Source organism: Lipophrys pholis, assembly GCF_963383615.2.
Source record: "Lipophrys pholis genome assembly, chromosome: 10".
Taxonomy (NCBI): domain Eukaryota; kingdom Metazoa; phylum Chordata; class Actinopteri; order Blenniiformes; family Blenniidae; genus Lipophrys; species Lipophrys pholis.
Window position 1 is genome coordinate 5,451,589 of NC_137640.1, and position 21,542 is coordinate 5,473,130.

General features: G+C 39.7%; 1 protein-coding gene across 1 annotated transcript; it reads left to right on the forward strand.

Moving 5' to 3' along the window:
- The first annotated feature begins 16,518 nt into the window (after nucleotides 1–16,518).
- On the forward strand, nucleotides 16,519–19,578 carry LOC308115485 (regulator of G-protein signaling 21-like). The gene is made up of 5 exons (XM_080473040.1): nucleotides 16,519–16,774; nucleotides 16,861–16,950; nucleotides 17,213–17,274; nucleotides 17,514–17,680; nucleotides 18,730–19,578. Exons 1-5 carry the CDS (start codon nucleotides 16,680–16,682, stop codon nucleotides 18,922–18,924), a joined length of 609 nt encoding a protein of 202 aa, XP_080329166.1. The 5' UTR covers nucleotides 16,519–16,679; the 3' UTR covers nucleotides 18,925–19,578.
- Nucleotides 19,579–21,542: the final 1,964 nt, after the last annotated feature.

A 21,542-nucleotide genomic window follows, 5' to 3' on the forward strand; every position in this document is an offset into this window, starting at 1 on the left:
GTGCAAAAACAGGTGCATTGGTTCTCAATGATTGGCACACACCATGACTCAAAAATGAGGCGCATATGCTGCCGTTTGAAAACAGGAAGGCGTTTAGTTGCCGTTTCTTGAGAAATCCAAACTCCTGACGTTATGATTTCTCTGTTCCTTAAGAGAGGGTGCAGTTAGTTCCATGATGCGAGCAAATTAACAAAACTCTTACAAAATGATGTGATTTTCCCACGGAATGTGATTGAAAGTATTAATGCGACTAATGAAACACTCAAGCGTGGTGTGGAATTATTAATCATTCACCGTATTATAGCGGTTTAGTCTAATTTAAAGTTACATTTAATCAATATAACCGTATCCAGTGCAAAAAGGACACTTGTGACAGTTGCAAAGACTTGCTTCAGATTAAAAACATCTCAATGTGGATTTTCCTTCTTAATGCAGTATATTTACCAACCTTTAAAATCCTGAGAGGTATATTGTACCCCAGATCCATTCTCAGTAATAATTACTATTTGTCTACTATATATAAAAAAAAAAAAGGCTATGCAGAACTTGATATTTGCAATACCACAAAGAAGCCTCCTTGTAGTTACTTCCCAGTATGTCCTCACTTTCTGATGAGTCGAACAGTTTCACAACTTTGTGAAAGTGACGCAACAAAAGTGGCGCGGCAGCGAGTTATGTCAGTGTTGTTTGATTAGCCCCTCTCTCTCTGATGAGGTGGAATTAGGTTTGGTGCGTTTTATTTAAACCAGTCTGGAACAAATACAGGACACGACATGTATTTTTAGACCAAACTAATCACACTTAATTAATCCCCTTGGGGCTGTGGGAATAGAACCCGCTAACTTCCGATCCCAAGTCCGCCTCTCCGGCCACAATAAGCCACCACTGCCCTTCTTTTCAACATATCCGCACAAGCTTGTGCAATGGAGGAATTTCTGCAGCCAATACTCTAAATCCTAAAAGTATGAGAGGATGAGCCACCCCCGTCACTATACTCTCGTGAAACGCATGCTTTGTCTCACATCAAGTGGTGACTTTTGATTGAAGGCCTAATTTAATCTTCTTTTTTTTTCTCCCACTTCATGCTGTTATTAACTGTTGGAATCCAGAGGCAATGGAGAGTAGAACCTCAACCACACATTCTGCTGCAGGCCAAGGGTCTTGCTCGTTGCATCCAGTCAGAACCGGACAGCAGTGGGATTTGAACCTGTGAACACAAGCTCGCTACAGTAACTGGCTGCCCCTGACGTCCGATGATTTCAGATCCATCAGACATTTATCAATAAACCAGTTGAAAAAGAAGAAAGAGTAGGATACATGAAGTGTAAATCCAGTTTGTCATGAATAGAAACCAACAGGTTATAATATCAGCTGCTAATAAAGTTAGAATTGCTTCATTCCTTCTTCCCCTTTCTTTCTCTCTCTCTCTCACCTCTACTTTTCTTCATTTCTGTTTTGTTCTTTCTGTCATTTCTTTTTGCATATTTTTTTCGTTTCTTTTTTAATTTTACATTTTTTTATTTTTTAACATTCTGATTTTCTTTGTTTTTTTCCATCTTCCTTTTTGTCTTACATTCTTTTCTTCCCGTCTGAAAATTCTAATTGTTTTTATTTCTTTGTCTTAGTTTCATTCTTCCGTTTGAATATCAGTGACAGATTAACTCTCCTGTGTGGGAAAAGCATGTGTCTCCACCAGTGTTTTGTATTTTCATCGTTATGATTGCAGTTAATTAAAAGTTGCTTCTATAAATAGAGCCCAGTTGGGTTTCTTATTTTTAGTAGTTACTGGAAATAAAAAGTTAATTACCTCTCTCCATTAAGATGTCCTAATAATGTGTACATAGATGTATAATTGTAGAATCATTCATGTGTGGGTCATTTCCACGAGTGATTCACTCGTTTAATTTATGCGAAGTTACATCAGTTACTGGGGGAAGATGCTCTATATTCTGGATGTGAGGTGAAATACCATTAGTTAATCGGCGGAAGGTGCATTAATGTCGATATTCACCTAAATTCTTCATGTGAGATCTTTTATGTCGCTCTCTGGACGACTGAGTTAGTTCACTTCTCCACCAATTAAGTCAATGTACACATTGTATGTGTGAATGAGGACAGTAGAGACAGGAGGTCTGTCACACAGAGGCGAGGTATTGCTGTCTTATGGAGTGTGGAGTGAATCTGAGCTCACTCACAAAGTAACGTCTGCTCCTCCATCTCCTACGTTGGTCCTCCATTACTGTGATCATGTGGACGCCTAACTGCTGGTTGTGGTGTCGACCTCCCTTCTGATGATAGTAATCCTCGACGCAGGTCCATAACCTTGGACCCATTCGAGAAGAGGTGAACTTCCTGCTGCACCGCTCCACTAATCTGTCTATCAACTGTGCCTCTCATATACCCTTAAACACCACTGCAGTGTGAACAGGAATGGAGACAGGCCTGACAGAAGAGGAAGGATCACAGTCTCACAAACTGGACTCTGTCTGAGAGGAAGTCAACAATCCAACACGGATGGCTGGAGAAAAAAAAAAAAAAAAAAAAAGCAACTGTCTGCTATTTCTTGAAACTCTCCACATTTCACAGGTTCCGTGAGCTCGTGTCAGCTTCTGTTAAAAAGGGAGATAAACGTGTGTTTATCATGTACTACTGCTGTATCCTACAAACATACACAGCCGTGCAGGTTTGGAATTTTACATTGAGCAATTTTTTTTTTTGTTTTGACCACAATGAGTTTTTCTTACAAACTCTACTGCACCAACAGCAAATGAAATAAAAATAAAAATAAATAAATAAATCTTGGGATTGAAAACAGTAATAGTCCATGTATAATTGAGCATAAGAAGAGGGAGAAAGACGAACGAGGGAGAAAAAGCACCAAAGATGGCCATAAACTAAGTTATTCTACCCCAAAAAATCTTTAAAATATACTTCCCATTAAAGGTATCACTTGTACACAGAGAATACACCAATACAGGGGACACGACCATTAACACTCACTCACTAATTTCCAAACGGCAGTAAGGTTTCATGCAAATCTTATGTGGAACAAGAGTAAAAGAGCAGTTCAGATGATGAAGGGAACTTTCAGATTAAATCCTCAGGGCACAGATTATCTCAGCAAATTTATAACCAGATGTTACCTCGTTTAAATCCCACTGCTGATGATCCATGAGCAAGGCCCCCAACTCTTCACGAGGCAACTGACCGTATTTCCTCACTTCTGCATGTCTTCCTTTCTAGTGCCAGTAGCAGCATGTCCAATTTCAAACTAGGGACGTCCCGATCGGATCAGTAGATCCTGGATAGGGGCTATTACCAAATTTAGTTTGATTGGGTATCGGTGAATTTAGTGTGACAACGGAAAGAGTATAAAGAAGGCAATGGAAGAAATGCTGGTGTCCAGGGTCCAGCTGGCTGCTCATGGTGGGCTGCGGTCACAGCACAGCGCTGTTTTCAAAGGACCTTTCTTTTTTCTCTACGCCAACCTGTTTGAGCCATTTTGAAGTGGAATTAGAACCTTCTGATGGGTTTCACTGCACACTGTTTATGTTGTAGTTTATTATAGTGTATATTTTAGTCAAACTGTTTCACTTTTATGTAGAATTGATGTTTTGAATTATAATTTTATGTCACAATTCAGGTGACGTTGATCATACCAGTTTAAGTGAATCAGAGATTACAAATAAATACATAGTCTGCATTGCAACACAGGTCAGAGTGCAACTGTGATATTTTGTTGTTGATGTTGTGACTGAATAAAGATGAAATAAGCTCTTGCATCATTCTGTGAAGATAAATAAAAAGATATAAGGGAGTTTTACAATAATCCTAATTAAGCAACGCCTCCTCGAATTAAGCTTGTAGCGTTACACAACTTAGTTTCTACTATAATAAATTATATTCTATTCACAATGTTGCAATAGAAATGGAAGCATCGGAATGGGAAAGTGTTGTATCCGCTGACACTAAAATCTGAAAAATCAGAGTGGTATCGGGGGGGCAAAAAAGTTCTGATAGAGACATCCTTAAATCAAATATATATTAGTCTTATTTAGGTCGCAAATGTCACAATATATAGTGAAATAATAAGACTTGGTATTGTGTGTGTATTTTTTATATAAATTCAATTCAAAATAAATATGAAATGTGTGTGATTTTATCGAATTATACATTTTATTTTCATATATTTGAAATAGCCTCAAGATATGGTGAAACTACTCTCAAGGATTGAAAATTTCCAAGTATTGCAAAGAGTCCTGAAAGGCTTAAAACCCAACGGCTCGGGTTATGTAATGGAGGGCGTCCGGTGTGAAACTTGTGCCAAATCAAACATGTGGATCACAAGATCCGCCGTGGCATCCCGGGAAGGGAGCAGCCTGAACGCACCTAACCAAGTCAAATATTTGCAATAAAGGAGAGCGTTTGTGGGAAAGCCTTGTGTTCTAATATTAGGTGTTCGCAACGTCAGCTGGGAAAACAAATATTGCATTTGGAAAAAGAAATGAAAGTCATTCAAAATGAATTTAAACAAAGGTAATTGCATGTCCTTCTACTGTGTTGGAGGACTACAGCACAGATTTAGAAACAATACAATTGTATGATATTGTCTTGGCAAAACAACTCCGGTATCAGGCACAACATGAATGTATGTGCTGCCTTTCTTCTGTATCTTCTTCTATGCTCGCAGTATGGATCTTAAACCCGCCAGAGGGGCCCTCAGCCTCCTCAAAGTCAAGATTAAGGATTCAGTTAGCCACTCACATGCCTCCTCCAGTGAACAAGCGTCCAAGAGACGCATCCATATTGTCCATTTGACACTTTGCCATAATGCCTTTATATTATAGACAGAAATGCTTCCAGTGAGTCAAGGATTCATTGAGTGAAGCTCGGCCCAGAAGGCTTTTGTACAAAATATAAAAAGCTGCTCGACAACAAATGTAATATTTGCCTCCAGAGTGCCACGACTCCCAAGTCATATTCTCCTGGAATTGCAATTTAACTTCCATGTTTATAGAAATGTCCGCCATTGTTAATGTTTATAGTGCACTGGTTTCTGTACTAACACCGCCAACTTGTGGCCCCACATGCCAACTTCCTTCGTTTTCAGTCTTTCTGCTGTTTTTGTGTAAATAAAGATTGTTTTCAATTTGTTGCCATGTGTGAGTTTTCACTTGAAATGACATGAAAACGGGGCATCAGAGCTCTGCTTTAAAGTGTTTATCGTTTCAAAAACTTAAACACAAAACATTTTCTACACATCCTTATTAAAAACAAGCAGAGAAGTTTTTGGTTTTATTATAAATTGCGACTAAAATGTGAATCAGATGCAGATTATAGAATAGGTTAGAGTGAAAAAGTTGTCAGACTTTTACAGTAAAAACCCACTTGTCTGTGGATGTCAATTCTCATAAACATACTTTTCATGTGTACACTCATAGGTTTGGGAGAGAAAATAGGTTTTATTCTGCTTTACAAAAAGGTTTCTCTCAGCGCTGCGTGTGAAGTCGCTTTAGGCCACGTTTACCCATAGCTGGATATTTTACAAGAAAGGATATTTCCCCCTTTATGCTTTCAAAAATAAGTGTTCACAACAGATCATTTTCAAACAATGTTCATTTACACAAACAACTTGTTAAGAGCTGCTATGAACACACCAAACCTATAGGTGGCAGTGTAACGTAAACAAACCCTGTTCATTTAGCGATAACGGCACACGGGTGGTTTGTTTGTACAGACAGAGAAGTGGAGCGTCTCCTATATGTGGCGTTAAAAGTTCAAAAAGAATTAAAGCGTTTGCACAAACGTTAAAAACAGGCACTGCTGTAGCAGCGTCTTCACAGCAGCCAAACTGTAAACGCAGGTCACACACACATATTGATATGTGACGTTAAACTCCATCTCCCCCATCTACGAATGTAAAGGCAGAGTTTTTTTCCCCAATCTTCACTTAATCGTTTGTTTACGTGTAAACGAAGGGCCCAAATGCATTAAATATCGTTTCTTTCTACGCGTAAACGGGCCCTTAATCACTTTGAGAGCAGAGACACATTATAAAAAACCCCGGTGATCAAAATGTTCCAGTAGAAGAGGAGTAACTTATCCCAGAAACTCCTCCCATCCCCACCTGTGAAACTGCACTATAATTATCATCATTATAAAACATAAAACAATCCACCTTTCACACACAATCTGATGTTGTCAACGGTGACATGAGTTTTGCGTAGAAAGAAAGTCTAAATAGCCAGCACATGTGAATGCTTCTGCAAACTGCATTACAGGCAGTTTGATGAACTGGTGAAGCAACGATTCAGAACCAGCTTTAACTCATCCACACAGTGACGTTATTGTCAGTATTAGGATTTTGAAGAGACAGTACAACATGCAGCTCTCCACACTGACTTCTTACAGAGTACAGGGGATTTGGGCTCTGATCACTGCGGGGTGCTATTTATTCTATTTGTAAAATGTATTTATATTAAACAAGGTAATCCGGTGTAAAAATAAGACGTTCAGAAGCAGTAATCAACCCTACATTGTCAATATGATGGGATTTAATGTGATTATTTCGGCATCCACGGGCAAATGATGAGCGATGGAGCGGAGAAGAGGGACGTTTCCGGTTTGTAGGAAATGTGATTAAAAATTAAATTAAATATATCCACCTCACTGGCTGCACTTTTCCCCCTCCCTCTGTAAAATGTTAGCACTCTGTTTCCATTCAGGTGTGTCCATTCACCCATAACATTTGTGTTCAGAGACGGCAGCTTGTGCGTGGGTCGTGGCGTTCACGGCTCCCAAACCCTGTTTTGTCTGATTCAGTCGCTATGAAAGAGGCTGCAGGTCTGGTTTTGAAATAGTCTTTATTATACTAATCAAAGTGTGTTTATTCATCTTCTATTCTACTGTTGCCATGGGGAGTTTTTAAACTTTCCTATACAGACACGTTTTATTTTTTTTATTATTTGTGTGATTTCACTGCTGAGAGCCATCTTTTATGCTGCTGACTGACTGAATTGCTCTCGGAGGATTGTTGAAGGATATTATGCGCCACTGCCAGTGGCCAGCTATGATTTTTATGACTGTAAGATGAAGGAGTGGAGAAAAACAATCAAATCCATGACCGCCAAGACCATTTGTTACAGGCACAGACCACAGGATGAACACCTTTCAAGTGTACAGTCAATTATATAAGCATATAGTCATTTAAATTGACAAATAACTTACGTTGGCGAAGGTAATTAGCAGGACTGAGACTTGGATTGACATACATTAAGACTCTATAACTGTTTGTAAATAGTTTTTTTCTGTTAATTTCACTCCAAGTCACCGCTAAGCCCTGTATATATTAATATTTAAATAAGGTTCTAAAGAAAACTAATGCAATAATGGCCAATAACATGAAAAATTTTACCATTTTAGATTTAATAAAATCAATAACAGTAATTTTCATTTGACTCAAGAGTTTCCAGGTACACCCTGAGGGCGGGTCAAGTTGAATTAAAGGGCCACATGTGGCCCCCGGGCCTGAAGATGCTCAGATCTGCTGTCGAGCCTTCATGTGAAATACATCCTGCCCTCTGAAAACACCAAAGATTCAACCACAGACTAAAAATTGCAGATCATCATGAGGTGGCAGACATCTGCAGTGGGTCTAAATGTCAAGTGGAGAGAATAAGACAAATATTTGAAGAAACCGTTGACATTTGTTCCAGGGGACTGTTTGTTGGTTCGACAGTCTAAAGTTCTTCAGCTACAGGAGAGTTACTGGCCGACTACCTAAAACCCTGAATCGAAGAACAGATGACGGAAAAATTGTGCTGCATTTGCAAAAGCCCACAGCTCCTAGAAAGGATGGACGAGAAGGAGGACTTTTTTTAATAAGACGTCCATTGAAGTACATCAAATACAGCAAATAACACCGAGCATGTGTAAGATGGAGGAAGGTTGGAATCATTTGGAAAAGCCTCTTGATAAAGATAATCACGATAATTCTGTTTCATCTTCCAAGTTTTATGGATTTAGTCCTTCAAGCTCATGGGAGTCATTCCAATTTTGATATACTGTCAAACCTGCGGCTCCTCAGCCCCTCTGTTGGGGCTCCATGAAGCTCTCAGGTAATTCGTTTAAAAAAAAAAAATTAAGGAAAAAATGAACCGTTTTTAATGTGCGTACGACAGTTAAAAAAAAAAAAAAAAAAATCTAATCTCCAGGATAAAAACTAACAAAACAGCTAACACGACTCAAAAAAAACTGAAATGAAAAAAAAAAAGCCAAAATTGTGATGATAAACTCATTTAAGTGTAAAAAAAAAAAAAGGTTAAAATGGCTAATATGATTAAAACTTTTCTAACCATTACAGAATGCACAAGGGCTGAAAAAAATTACTAAAATGTCTAAAATATTTTTAAATGGCTGAAGTGGGAAACCCCCCCCCAAAAAACAGAAGAAATTGCTGAAATTGGCTACAACAGCAAAGAAACAAAAGAAAAGATCTAAATTTTAGTGTTGACCCATCATAAAGGTAACATCAGTTTTTGGGAAATTTTTATATCTATATGTATATTCTTTTTTCATTTCTGATCATTAACATGTTTTGAAGTTCCAGACAAATTCATCTGTTTTTTATCTAAAGTGTAAAAACGAATCATTTAGTCAAAGGTTGCAGATCCCTGGCCTAACCTCTCTGTCCTGACGAAATGATAAAACTTCATGAACAATAATATGGTAGAATATATATACTCTACATCAGGCTTATCAAACTGAGTTAAGTTGAGGGGCCACATACAGCCCAATTTCTTCTTGTGTATATATGATAAAAGGGTTAGAAAGGGTATTTTGTGCAAAACTAAACAATTACAACCAAAAATTACTATAAATCTCAACATAAATCCAATCCAACATACTGGTCCAAAATGCAATGGAATGTCTAAAAACGTCTTCTATAACTGATATGTCTCTTTTTCCACAGGCCTCATGTTCGACACCCTCGAGGGCTTTGTCTTTTATTTGAGCTATTTCTCATTTCAAGTATTCAACGATAAATCAAGTTTTGTTGTTCCTATAATGTGGATAAAAGACTTTTGCCCGAGACTGAACTTTGCAGTCTCACCTTCATGCAAGACAAGTCATGACCTGATTCTGCCGCCGCTTCCCTGGCATTGCCCAATCATTACAAAAAGAGAAAGGACCTACAGTTCTTGTCTTAACTTGCTCGACATCGTAAGATACGGGAAAGGGGAGTCACAGTCATATCAAAGCTACCAGCAGTACTATATATGTGTGGTTTACAAGGTATCAGACGTCACACAGCCTCAACAAAACCAGAAAGTATCAGGGTGGCCAGGAGATGTTGTCAGAAGGCTTTTCTTTTTTACCTCAAAGGCCACCGTAGTCGTATAGCGTATGTTTATCCTGTATACCGCAGGCAGTACAAGTTCAGGTTTTTTGTGTTTAAAAGTGTACTAAATTGTAATGCTCAGGAAATTATGCTCGGTAACGCAAAGTGACACAGGTAGCCATTTCATTTCAGAAAGAAAAGCAGCTTCCCCCACCCCCCCTAAAAGTTTTGATGATTGTCTTTTTAGAAAGAAACTGTGTGCATACGGAATGCACCTATACTTGGTGTCTGCAACCTGCAGCTGTGGAACCACATGTGGCTCTTCTTCCCCACAGTAGCAGCTTCCTGAAACTTTCAGAAAATGATGTGTAAATAAACATATTGTTTTCATTTTGCTAGAAGCTATAGCTAAAACTGCTCAAACCATTAGGAAACGCACGGCGACTATAAAGCTAAAATAGCCAAGATGTATAAAATGGTTGGAGTGGCAAAATCTTTTAAAACAAGCTCAAATCGAGAAATGTAATCAAGTATATCTCAGGAAAACCCCGAGAGCACTGAACACCAAGAGGACAAACTCTGTAAACCGTTGCTGGGAATCACCTTCTTTTTCGGGCCCTCTGCGTAGAACTCGTGCCTTAGTGGAAACTTGGCTCTGCTCTTCATCCACTCCTAAACAGACAGATGCTTACACACAGTCTGCACATCATAATAAACACACGTTTTCAGCCCAGCAGAGCTGCTCCGAGCCGGTGCAGCGGCCAGACAGCGGCCGGCGATAACCACAACACCAGAGAGCAGGTGACGCAGATGTGTTACAGCACTGATAATGCAGAACAAAATGTCAAGTTTGTTTGGGGTTTTTTCTTCTCTCTGGATGCACGTCTGTCCTGTTCCACCACAAAAGACACCCCTTTTTTTTCCCTTTACTGCTTCTGGGATGTGATGTCACTGTGGGCCATATTGTTACTGGAATACCACATTTGGCTGGTAACTGTTATGTTATTGTTTAACAGAACTGACCATGCCATACAATCACACTTCTGTTTTTTTTATACTTGCTGCTCTGCTGTTTGTACGTTTGTTTTATTAAAAAGATGAATAGATGAACTACATGTTTTACATGTAGTTTTCCATTTCCTCCTCAAACCCCTGCCAACTATGCCGTGCACAAGAATGCAAATAACTGACGAATGGAAAATTGACCGGATTGCTGCCAAGAGCGAGTGGTGTGAGGGTTACTCATCAACAAACCAGACGTGCAGGTTGAGCCTATCTATGAAATATGAACAACGACGCAGTACATTGTGTTATCTGCATACAAGTACATGCTGGAGCGAAATAAACAGCAAACACGTCGTGTCATTTGAAGTGGCTGCATGCGTCAAATGGGCCCTGATGCACACTATATAAAGGGTGCAAAAGTTTAGTAGTAGTGGGAATTTTCTTGAAACAAAAGTGAAAAACAAAACAAGGTGTTATATGGGAATTCAACTTTATTCTGAAACAAAGAGCAAGGTCAAAACTGCAAACATATGCGCGTAAAACAAGGTGACTGAATGACTCATCACAGTTGTACCATTGATTGGACAAACTGCAGGTCAAAACCCGTGTCTGAAAGTATATATAAATAAATCTGTAGCAAACAATGTGCTGGGCCGCAGTGAATTTTTTCACAATGACCTCAACACCAGAAGACAATGTCAATATTGTTGCCTTTGCATGCATGTCCATAGAAAACACAAAGGTGGAGGATCATGACGTTTGCAGACGACGCCGTAATCGGAGGTAAGAGTAGAGAGCAGGTGGAAAATGAACCTGATGGAGGTCTGGCAGTGGAAAGAAGACGGAATACGTGTGTGACAGAGGGAGGAAGGTGAAGGAGAAGGAGTTAGAGGACCTCGAGTCAAACATCCACAACAATGGGCAGGACATCAAGGCGGTGAGGCACGAAAAAGAAGATGAGTGTCAGGGCTGATGTGGCAGGGAAAAAAGCAGCATGAATGCAAGGAAATATTCAAAAGACGGAATCAAAACCAGTGGCTGACACTTATCTATTATTATTATTACAGCCCACCCAAATTCATTTCACAAATTTTTTTTTTCCATTAGAAATAAAAATAATAGGAGTAATAGAAAAAGAATAACATTTACCTTGAGCTAAATTTAACAAGATGAACAAAAACCTAGAGCTGCAAGTGGCAATGCTGCTATTCAAGATGGTGAAAGGCCAAATCAGGAAAACCTAGGATGTTTGGTTTTCACGTAGTTTTCATAGAACTCGAATTACCGTCAGAACGTTTGGTTCAGCGGTAACATTGCAAAAGTGTTTGTTCCGAGCTCACTTGGCCTAATTGTCTAAAGTCATGCAAAAAAAAAAAAAAAACCAGATCATGACCGCTCATGCAAAGAGATCACATTTTCAGTCTGTGCATGTGTTGCAGGTGATGCACTAACAAACAATACCACCTTCAATGCCACACACGTGTATGCAAATGTGGGTTTTGTGTGCTTCGGGTCATACGCACATGAAAACGATCTGTCCGAACAAGTATCACTTCCTTGCTCCTTTGCTCGTGGTATCATGGAGTGACAGGGAGGAATGCTGTATAAAACAAGTGCAAAACAACACGTGACACCATGGAGCTGTAATGGTGGAGGTCATCAAACATACTGGAGCGTGACAGCGACTGCGCCCCCGGCCCCAGGTGGAGTGGTGTTAAGAATAAAAAAAAAAAAAAAAAAAAAAAAAAAAAAAAGAAAACAAATGAATCGACGTTTCTGCATTTTTGCACCCAGTGCAAAATATATTTGATCAAGTAGTGAGGTTTGTTCTTTCTCCCACATCTTTGAAAAAAAAAAAAAAAAAAAAAAGGGGGGGGGGGTTGCTGTATCAGACGGCGCTCTTCTATTGGGAACTTTACGATAATCTAAATCAATACAGGAGAAGATTGGTCAGAAGGTCTTATATCTTAAAATAAAGTCAGCAAATAAAAGTCGCTTGGAGCCTGCAGAGGAAATTTGTCTTTCAACTCTAGCGACAGGATTTCTACCGATTTTAAAAACACGCATAAACAAAGATTTTAAGACATTGTAATTCAAAATGCATGACGTACACTGATTTATTAACATACATCCCTCATAATGGCAGACACACGAAAGCGATCATGTACTTTATCTTGCTCTTTTGTCAGATTTGTATAGTGCTTAAATAGTCTTGATATATTACTACTAAATAAATACAAATTTTTGTGAAATAGATGGGGGAAAAAATAACTGAATTACAATGTTATAATAAATACAGTCTATTTAACTGAACTTGTCAACAATGCAAAACTGTACGTGAACAGATATCGCCGCTCCGTTAAGTACTTTACCGACCCAAAAGGAAAATGACGGTACGATTTTAGGTTTACGCGACAGCAAAACCTTCGTTGTATTTTGGGAGTCTATTTCGCTGAAAATGCAACTTGTTGAAAATGGCTTCCAAGGTGGAACTTCTTGAAAATGCTTTGTCTCAGTGCAAATGATGGATGATGCAACTTTTTGACAAGAAATTACAAAAAACAACCAACAGCACCACCAGTGGCCCAGCATGAAAACTGCATCATTGTCAGAGTTCCGGACGTCGTTTTCAAAACGTTGCCATATAAAGGCAAAACTCTTCTGAGGTGAAAACACAAAAAACCGCATGCATTTTCACTTGAAGCATCACGGAAACGGACAAACACATTGACCTCTCATCTAATTTCTATCATCCACTTCAGGACATTATCCTCATACTGCTGGCGGAGGTGCACAGGATGGACTTGATGACCAGGATGCGTTGCAAAGGCAGAGACCTTCATGCCAACAGACTTGCTTCTGCTGCACCCTCCAAATCTCCTCCTGTGGCGTCGAAGCTTTTGGTGGTGTTGACTTTAATAAGAGCTCATGTTTGCATGTTTGCTGAAGGAGGATCGGGCTCCTTAGCTGCAGCACATTGCTCTTCAAATTCTTGTCAGAGCTCCCTCAAAAGGTCTAATCCGCTAAATCCGTCCGTATAGCCTGTTCCTATAAATGGTCAATTGCTTAACTTGGAGTGTCGGTGACTGACTGAAGTGAAGCATGTCAAAACTACTCCCAGAAATATGGTTATTAAATGCCGTTAAAGCAAGTCGTGTGTAATCCTCCTGCACGTTTCGGCCAATAAGAAACAAATAAAACAAAAGTATACTGAAAAACGATGAACATGCTGATTCTGTGTGGGCTTTATATAAACTGACGTTTGTATGAGAGGAATGTGAAACAGTTTCTTCATCAGTGCCGACGCTGTCATTTTTGAAAGCGACCTGCTCACGGTGGCGAGGAGGATATTGCATCATCACTTTTGTACTGAGCCGTCATGTCTCGGCGAGCCGTCATGGCAAAAGTCATGATGCTTCACTCATCCACACCCTGACTGAGTAATTCACTCAACGTGGAAAGTAGCACGGGTACTGCTTCAAAGCTCGAGCTAATACAAGAGACAATACGTCCTTAGAGTTTGTATCAGCTCTCACGTTGCACACGCTTTGTCTCGTCCTTGGGTAAATGCCAGACACCATAATCCGAGTTACTTTATAGGATTATCATCATCAGATGGTATAATCCATTTGCAAAACATTTAAAAAAAAAATATATAAGCTTAATTTATCATATGAAATCCTTACCATGAATATGTTTGTGATGAGATAATTCATAATTTTGATTGTTTTTAATCGTGATTTTGTTGCAAAAAAAAAAAAGTGAGCACGTGAGATATAAGATAAAATCTGACTTTATTAATCCCACACAGGGAAATTCCGTCATCACAGCAGCTCAACATTACACAAATACTTGAAGACGGACAGGATAGTTGCACACAAGAGAATACACAATGTATATATAAAAAGATAGTCAGATAAATATATATGCATATACATACACAGGGATTTACATGGGGGTGAAGGTAAATTATTTACAATATTCAGAGTAGAACAGTGCTATTTAAGTGGTTTATCATTTCGATCCTGCTGTTGAACACACTGATGGTGGCTCCAGCAGTCTGCTACCGAAACTTTCTGATGTAAAATGTGTTTAAATGAGAAAGTTCCCAGTTGTGTCCTCCATTTATTTCTTTTATCATGGTTTAGTTACAAAAAATTGAAAGTGGAAAAAAGGTAGCACGTGAATTCTTATTACTATTATTATCATTGCAGTTTCTTCATGCTGGACGATGTCGAAACATTTTTGTGTGTGTAGCTAGAAATTCTCTTCCTGACTTAACCCTTGTATGGTGTTCGGGTCTGTGGGACCCATTTTCATTTTTTTTCAAAAGAAAAAAACATACTGTTAATTAATTCTGTAAACTGAGACCTATTGGCCTTGGCTCATTTTCTGTGAAGATCATATACCAGAACAAATTTTTAATGTCCACATACTGTACACCCCCCCCTACACTACCACCCGTCTGCTCCCACATTCCTGCACATTTCACCCTCTTGTCTTCTGGGAACCAATCTCACTGCCCTTTTAGACAGTACGGTATAAAGTTCTGGGCTGCCCATGACGCCACTTCCTCCTTAGAACTTACAAGGTTCTACAGGGAAACTCATGAGTACCCTACACAGGGACAGGAGAATGTGTGGCCAGTAGCATCAAAACCCAATATTCTTTGACATACTGGATGTTGTGTCATCTGGATGGTACTGAACCCAGAGTGAAACTCCAGATGCCTCGTTCTCAAGGAACTGGGGAAGGTGTGGCCAGGCCTCAAATCCAGAGAAAACATCTTCCAAGAACTCTACCTCTGCAGCCACCAAGAGGAGTATTCAGGAGGAGATTGCTGGTGCCTCACCTGAACAAACCCACTAGAGCTACAGAACGTACTACTTAGCATCTCCTCAACCGCAACCTCTGGATTCCCGGTCCCTGGTTCTCCTACCTGTAGCGCCCCTGCCTCTTTGTCCCCCCCATGGAGCTTCCCCGTCCTTCTCCTTCAGTTGTGTGGCTCTCCCTCTAGTCTCCCCCCTCCAGTGTCCCTTTTCTATAATGCAGCGGGTCCAGCAGACCCATGAACAGTGGCTGAGTAACAAAAATACGAACACCACACAAGGGTTAAACTTATTTCATGTTCTAATTTCTCTCCAGTAAAGAGTAAAATAATTTATAGTTTGCTCCGTGTTTGTTTATCATGGAAAAATGGAAAGGAGGGAACTATCTTGCTGCGTAAAGACAGCTTCTTGGCCCTGAGATTACTCCTGCTGGTGTACTTTTAAAAGTTTATTTTATATGATATTATTAGGCTGTTGTCCATGATGCAAGCTGTTCTCATGCTCGATGCCTTGAAACACCCGCCCCTATAAACCTTTAATTATGTAATAGATTCTAGTGAGACAGTTGTGGACTATAAATAAACAATTTTTTTTATGAAACATGTTTTCAAAATGTGTCATTTAAGCTCCGTTTACAGGACAGAATTTTAAAGTGAAAACAGAAAACAAGAGTTTTGGCTGTCTGTGCTTGGAGCCACGAAATACAAAACATTTTCCTAAAGCGCAGCCCGTCTGCGGAAACGGGAAAAACGCCACCTTTTGAAAACAATCTCACTCGTGCTCCATGGAAACCTGGTAGAAGGCAACTTTTCAGAAATGCCGTTACTGTAAATGAGCACTACGGCCATAGTAACTATAGGAAGTGTGAACTCACCATCGTTAATATTTACAGCATCTTGTTTTCTGCGTGTGCGATTTCATTCCTAAAAAAACAAACAACAGCACCCACTAGTGGTCCAACATAAAGCCAGACTCATGTAAACAGACTGAATAAAATAAATCCGTTTTGCCCTCCACTAATTATATATTTAACATGCTTTTCTTAAACTACAAATCCCCCTGTCTGTCTCCTTGAGCCTTTTTTCTTTGTGTGTTTATGTAAAAAAATCTTAACATAAGCGTAGATAAAAGATTTTTAAAAAGGAGGAAAACACTTGAAATGAGAACCAAGTTCCATTACTTCTCCACACGGCTTCATTTAAGGAATGCGGGCACTCTGTGTGCCACGTACGTCACATCTTGATGTTACTCTTTTAAAAAAAATAAAAAATGGAGCCCGCAGGATACTGAGGGAGGGAAAGTTTATGCAGCGATAGCCTACTACTGCCTCGGGCTGTGGGAGTCATACCAGGGCGAGTCGCAGTATTTACACGGCGCGGGCCAATCAGGTTGAGGAGCTGTCATCCAGGGCCCACCTCTCCGCCCCAGCTGTGTGGATCCTGTATGCAGGGAAGCTATAAAGTTGGCAGACAAGTCAAGAGGGAGAAGGAGCAGGAGACTGAATCATGAGAGAGCACCTCACCGGACTCACAGCCCAAAACATGGCGTTTACTGACTGCGTGAAACCCACCGACCAGCCCGCAGAGAAGAAGGGGATGAAGTAAGTCACTGTTCTAGTGAGGGAGTTCCTGTCGGCCTTGTGAAAGAAGAATTGCACTAATGGGTGAACCCTTTTGGCTTCCACAGGAGAAAGAACTGGAGGAACAGGATAGGATTTCTCCTGAAGACAAACTCTCCCCAGTCCATCATGCATCCCAAGAGACACAGATCCCAAGTGTAAGTTAGGGAGTTATTTTTCTTTAATATATTGATGGGAGTGTTATTTTACCTTCTCTACATGCACATGAATGTATCTTAATTATTAAGATTAACGTGTTAAATAATGACACGTGCAGTAAAAATGTCGTGAGACGAGCACTTTTATTGATCTCTCATTGCAATGCAAGACTCCGTTGATCAGTTTAAAGGCTCCGCGGTGACGTTTTACAGGCGTAGCCCGATAATTACACCTTGCATGTTTCCTGTCCTCTCCCTTTAGGCCAAGCGGCGATGAGGTCAACCAATGGGCACAGTCACTTGACAAACTGCTAAGTCATAAATGTAAGTATCATTCACCCTGTCTGTCAGTGCATTGTTCCATAAGAGTCTCAAAGGTCACACGGTAACTGTGAGCTGAAGAATGGAAAGCCGTTTATTGGCTTCCAATAAAACGAAGCCTGTGATGGCTTCGCTCTTACTGTACCTCAGATTAATGGGCAAAGAGCCAGACCATGTCGCAAGCCAAGTCTTAACCCCCCCCCTCCCTCTCTCTGTGTATCTTTATTCTCTGCCTCCCACAGATGGGAAAGCTGCCTTTCGCATCTTTCTGAAGACAGAGTTCTGCGAGGAGAACATCGAGTTTTGGACAGCATGTGAAGATTTCAAGGCACTCAAATTGCAGAAAGACATGACGTCCAAGGCCAACAAGATTTACGAGGAGTTCGTAAAAAACGAAGCTCCAAAAGAGGTAAAGGCAAAGGGCTTTTTAAAGCTGTAGTGGTAGTGGAAGGGGCCTCAGGAGAGCTGGCTGTCGGGCGGGGGCGGGGGTGGGGTGGGGGGGGGGGGGGGGTTCAGTCATTAGGATATTTAGTAATGGGCAGTTTCACCCAGAGCTTTTTGTTGTAAGGTGTCAAACTGATCAAAAATACATTACATTTCACAATTTATAGTTAAAAAAAAAATCCCTAAAATCCTCAATGGATGTCTTCAAAATGCTTTCATAATCCTTTTTTCAACATGCTACAAGTGTTCAGAAAAGATTTACTTGCATTGCTAATTTTACAGAAACGATGTAAAAGCTGGGTGTTTTATCCCATAAAGCAGGGGTATCAAACACATTATACTGATTTCATCGTAAGTGGACTGGACCGGTAAAACAAAAGATTTTCTATGTTGTAGTGCAGAGTATGCATGATGAAAATGTTTATATTTTCACTAAACCCCAAAGAAAGTACTATGGAAAATGACAAGAATCTCAATTTAAATCCAATTTTAATTTAACTTTCTTGTGCAAAATACAGTTGAATGTCCGAAAAGCTTCTCCTTTACCTGTTGCATTATGCATGTTTTTACAAACTTCCGCTGACAGCACGACTTTGACGCTATATCACCAATGTCTTAGTGTTGTGTTTTGTCCACTACTTATAAAAAATTGGTTTGAAAAACAAAAAACAAAATCTTTTTTTTTTTTTTTTTTTACATTTTGACAGTTTGCTTGGTGGTTCGACCAGACTGGAGCCTCTTGCTGGGCCAGTTTTGGCCCACGGAGCTTATGTTTGACACCCCTGCCATAAATCGTTATACTTACTATTAGGACTTTATAAAAAGACTTAGCAGGTAATAAAACAAACAAAAAACGACAGCCGTTTACTGCTAACGTATCATAACAATAATGTATAATGAAAAAAAGAGTCAGAGTGAGTTTGGGACTGCCCTTGAAAAACAAAATATCTGTACTATGTCATTGTCATCTCCGCTTTAAATTCCTAATAAATGCATGTTTCTCTTTGATCACAGATAAACTTGGATTTCCACACCAAAAACGCCATCAGCCAGTGCCTTCATGAGCCCAGTGAGAGTAGTTTCCTGGTGGCTCAGAGGAAAATCTACTGCCTGATGGAGAACAACTCGTACCCCAGGTTTATCCACTCTGACCTCTACAAAGAACTGTGTGCGGCGTCAAAGGGAGAGGGCAAGTACATCCAGTCCTAGTCGACGCAGACGCCCACTCCTGGAGTCGTTTGTTTACTGCGGTGAATTGGACAGACTGCAGATGATGTTCATTTCCCGGCACAGCGTCAGGATAATAGACCCGAATGCAAATTCAGAGCATTAGCATTAACGGACAGGGTGGAAAATGCAAAAACCGAAGCCGCTCTCCACGCGGATGTGTGAGATGATTTGGTTGGATGCTGCACTTTGCTCCATTTCTAGCGGATGGGATTAAGATAGCATTTTCATCACCGCGGCCATTTACCTGCACTTTCCTCGCTGCGCTGTCTTCAGGCAATGATGCACTTCAAGAAAACACATCCAGAGCTGAGCAGTCTGTCAAAACACTTTACATCTCGCTGCTGTCACAACGTATTTTCTCTGAGGATTTCCCCGAACACTTCGGTGAAGGGGTTGTTTAAACTTCCTGCGCAGCCCTGTTGTCATTTATCTGCTGTTTTTGCACCAGTTTACACAAAACGCCGCAACTTTGACTGACAATATCCACTGTTTCCATTGTTGTCGTTAAATGTGACTACTGAGAGAACACTACGTACTGTAAAATGTTGGTGTGTTATTGGATTTTGCATTGTGTGATTTTAATTTAAGCTGGCAGCAGCTGGACTGCTTGTAAAATAAAAACATATTCCCTGAGCTGAAGTGTGTCTGTTGCGTTTATTTTTGAAATGATAAAGCTTCCTTGAGAAATGGATTCATATGTAAGGGTGCACTCGATAGAACTGCGACATGTAACTCTGGTTACATTAAATGCAACAAAGGTTTTGCTTAATTATGTTTGCGGTTTAAATAATTCACTGGTAAAGTGTTAACAAGGATTTCGCCTGATCTATATACACACACACATACTCAGACTTGTGTAAAGGAGGTTTCAGGGTATTAGAATTAGAACCATCAGCTTGAATATTACAGCGCTTATTTTCTGCTTCCAATTCTTTTTTATCTCTGAGAAGCTCACCATGACTGAGATGATGTCCACTTGGGCCAAAAATATAGTCGTAAAAAAAAAAAAAAAAGAAAAATAGTGAGTAACACAAGGCAGGCCAGCGAGGTGGTCAACGGATGCCGCGATGGAGGATATTCAGGTGTGAGGGATTGAAACTCCAGATGATAAAACTATAGAAATTTGGTTATTATAGATTTCTTATTAAGCAACTCTATCAGACCAAATGGAAAGCTTTCTTTAACAGAGGACAAAAGGAAATGTTCATATTGATATTATTTGCAACGTTCAGCCTCCTGAGGTCTCGTCAGTCTCATTTGTTGCAAGATATTTTACAATATTTAAAATTGCTTGCAGTCTGTGTCTTGTAACGTGCTCCTGTGGAGCTAAAAGAGTTTCTTTGTGCCGCTTCAACCCAATTGAAATAAGTACGTTTTATATTGACATAAAAAAAGAAAGATACTCTGTTGGCATTTCATTAATAAGAGAAATTTGTAAAAAAAAAAAAAAAAAAAAGAATTACTACCTCTATTGAAGTTCATAAAGGAGCCAGGCCCTTGGGAAAACCGAGGACTAACAATGCGTCTCCCATGGACAAAGTTATTCTTGGAAATGACGAGATACATTGAGATACTCGTTTTAACGCCGTGTACTTTGCGCGTCAGCTTTGAGAAGCTCGGTGCTTATCTACGCGGCGAACACAACATTCCTCGTCTTTTGGGAACATTGCATTCCTCTTCCTTTAGCAGAGTTCCCACACCGTGACAATGGCCTCTCTGTGCTTAAAGTACAGGACACCGAGTGACAGCGGGCGAGGCCCCGCCCCCACCCGGGACCTGAATCTGGTTGCAGGTAATTCCTCCTGGAATAACAGTGAATCTGAATCTCTGGCACAATAAGCAAACAAGAAATGTCAGTCTAATCTGGAACACGTCCTCTCTGCATTGTTTTCAAATGGAAACTCTGTCACTTGTTCATTATTCTCGAAGGTCTTTAATTATATGTAGTATTACTTCTCACAGCTGTACCCAATGTATTAGTCACAGATTGTAATTTAAACCATGTAAAGGCCACGTCAATGTTCTCTTTGCACATCGAGGACCTTTATTTCAATTTCACCAAAGTACTGCAAAACTATATCCATCTGTTATTTTCTTACATCCACAATAAGAGAAATAGTAAATCCTTTTTTTTTAAACCTCACAAACTTTTTAAACCAACTGTCTGTCATTTCTAACAACTAAAGGTAAACAAGTTAAAGCTGACAAACAAACAACCCACTGGTTGATTTCAGACGGTTCAGTCAAGAAAAGGGAAGTTTATCACTAAAAATAAGAACTGAAAGAATTTCTTCAGCAGAAATTTAAATTAATTTTTATGTTGTGCTTTGTTTCATGTTTAATATATTGAGACATACCACAACTAAAAATATCCTATATAATATACGTCTCTTACCACTATAGTAATTATTTCTACACATAATTTTAACAAAATTAATCCAAACAACAAACGATGATACCTGACATCATGGAAACAGTTCAGTGTGCAAGATTTACATTTTAAAAATAACCACTTAATCTGCAATGCTATAGAAATATGTCAATATAGTTTTCTCTGCCTTTCACTTCAACCACAAAGTACCACGACGTCAACGTAA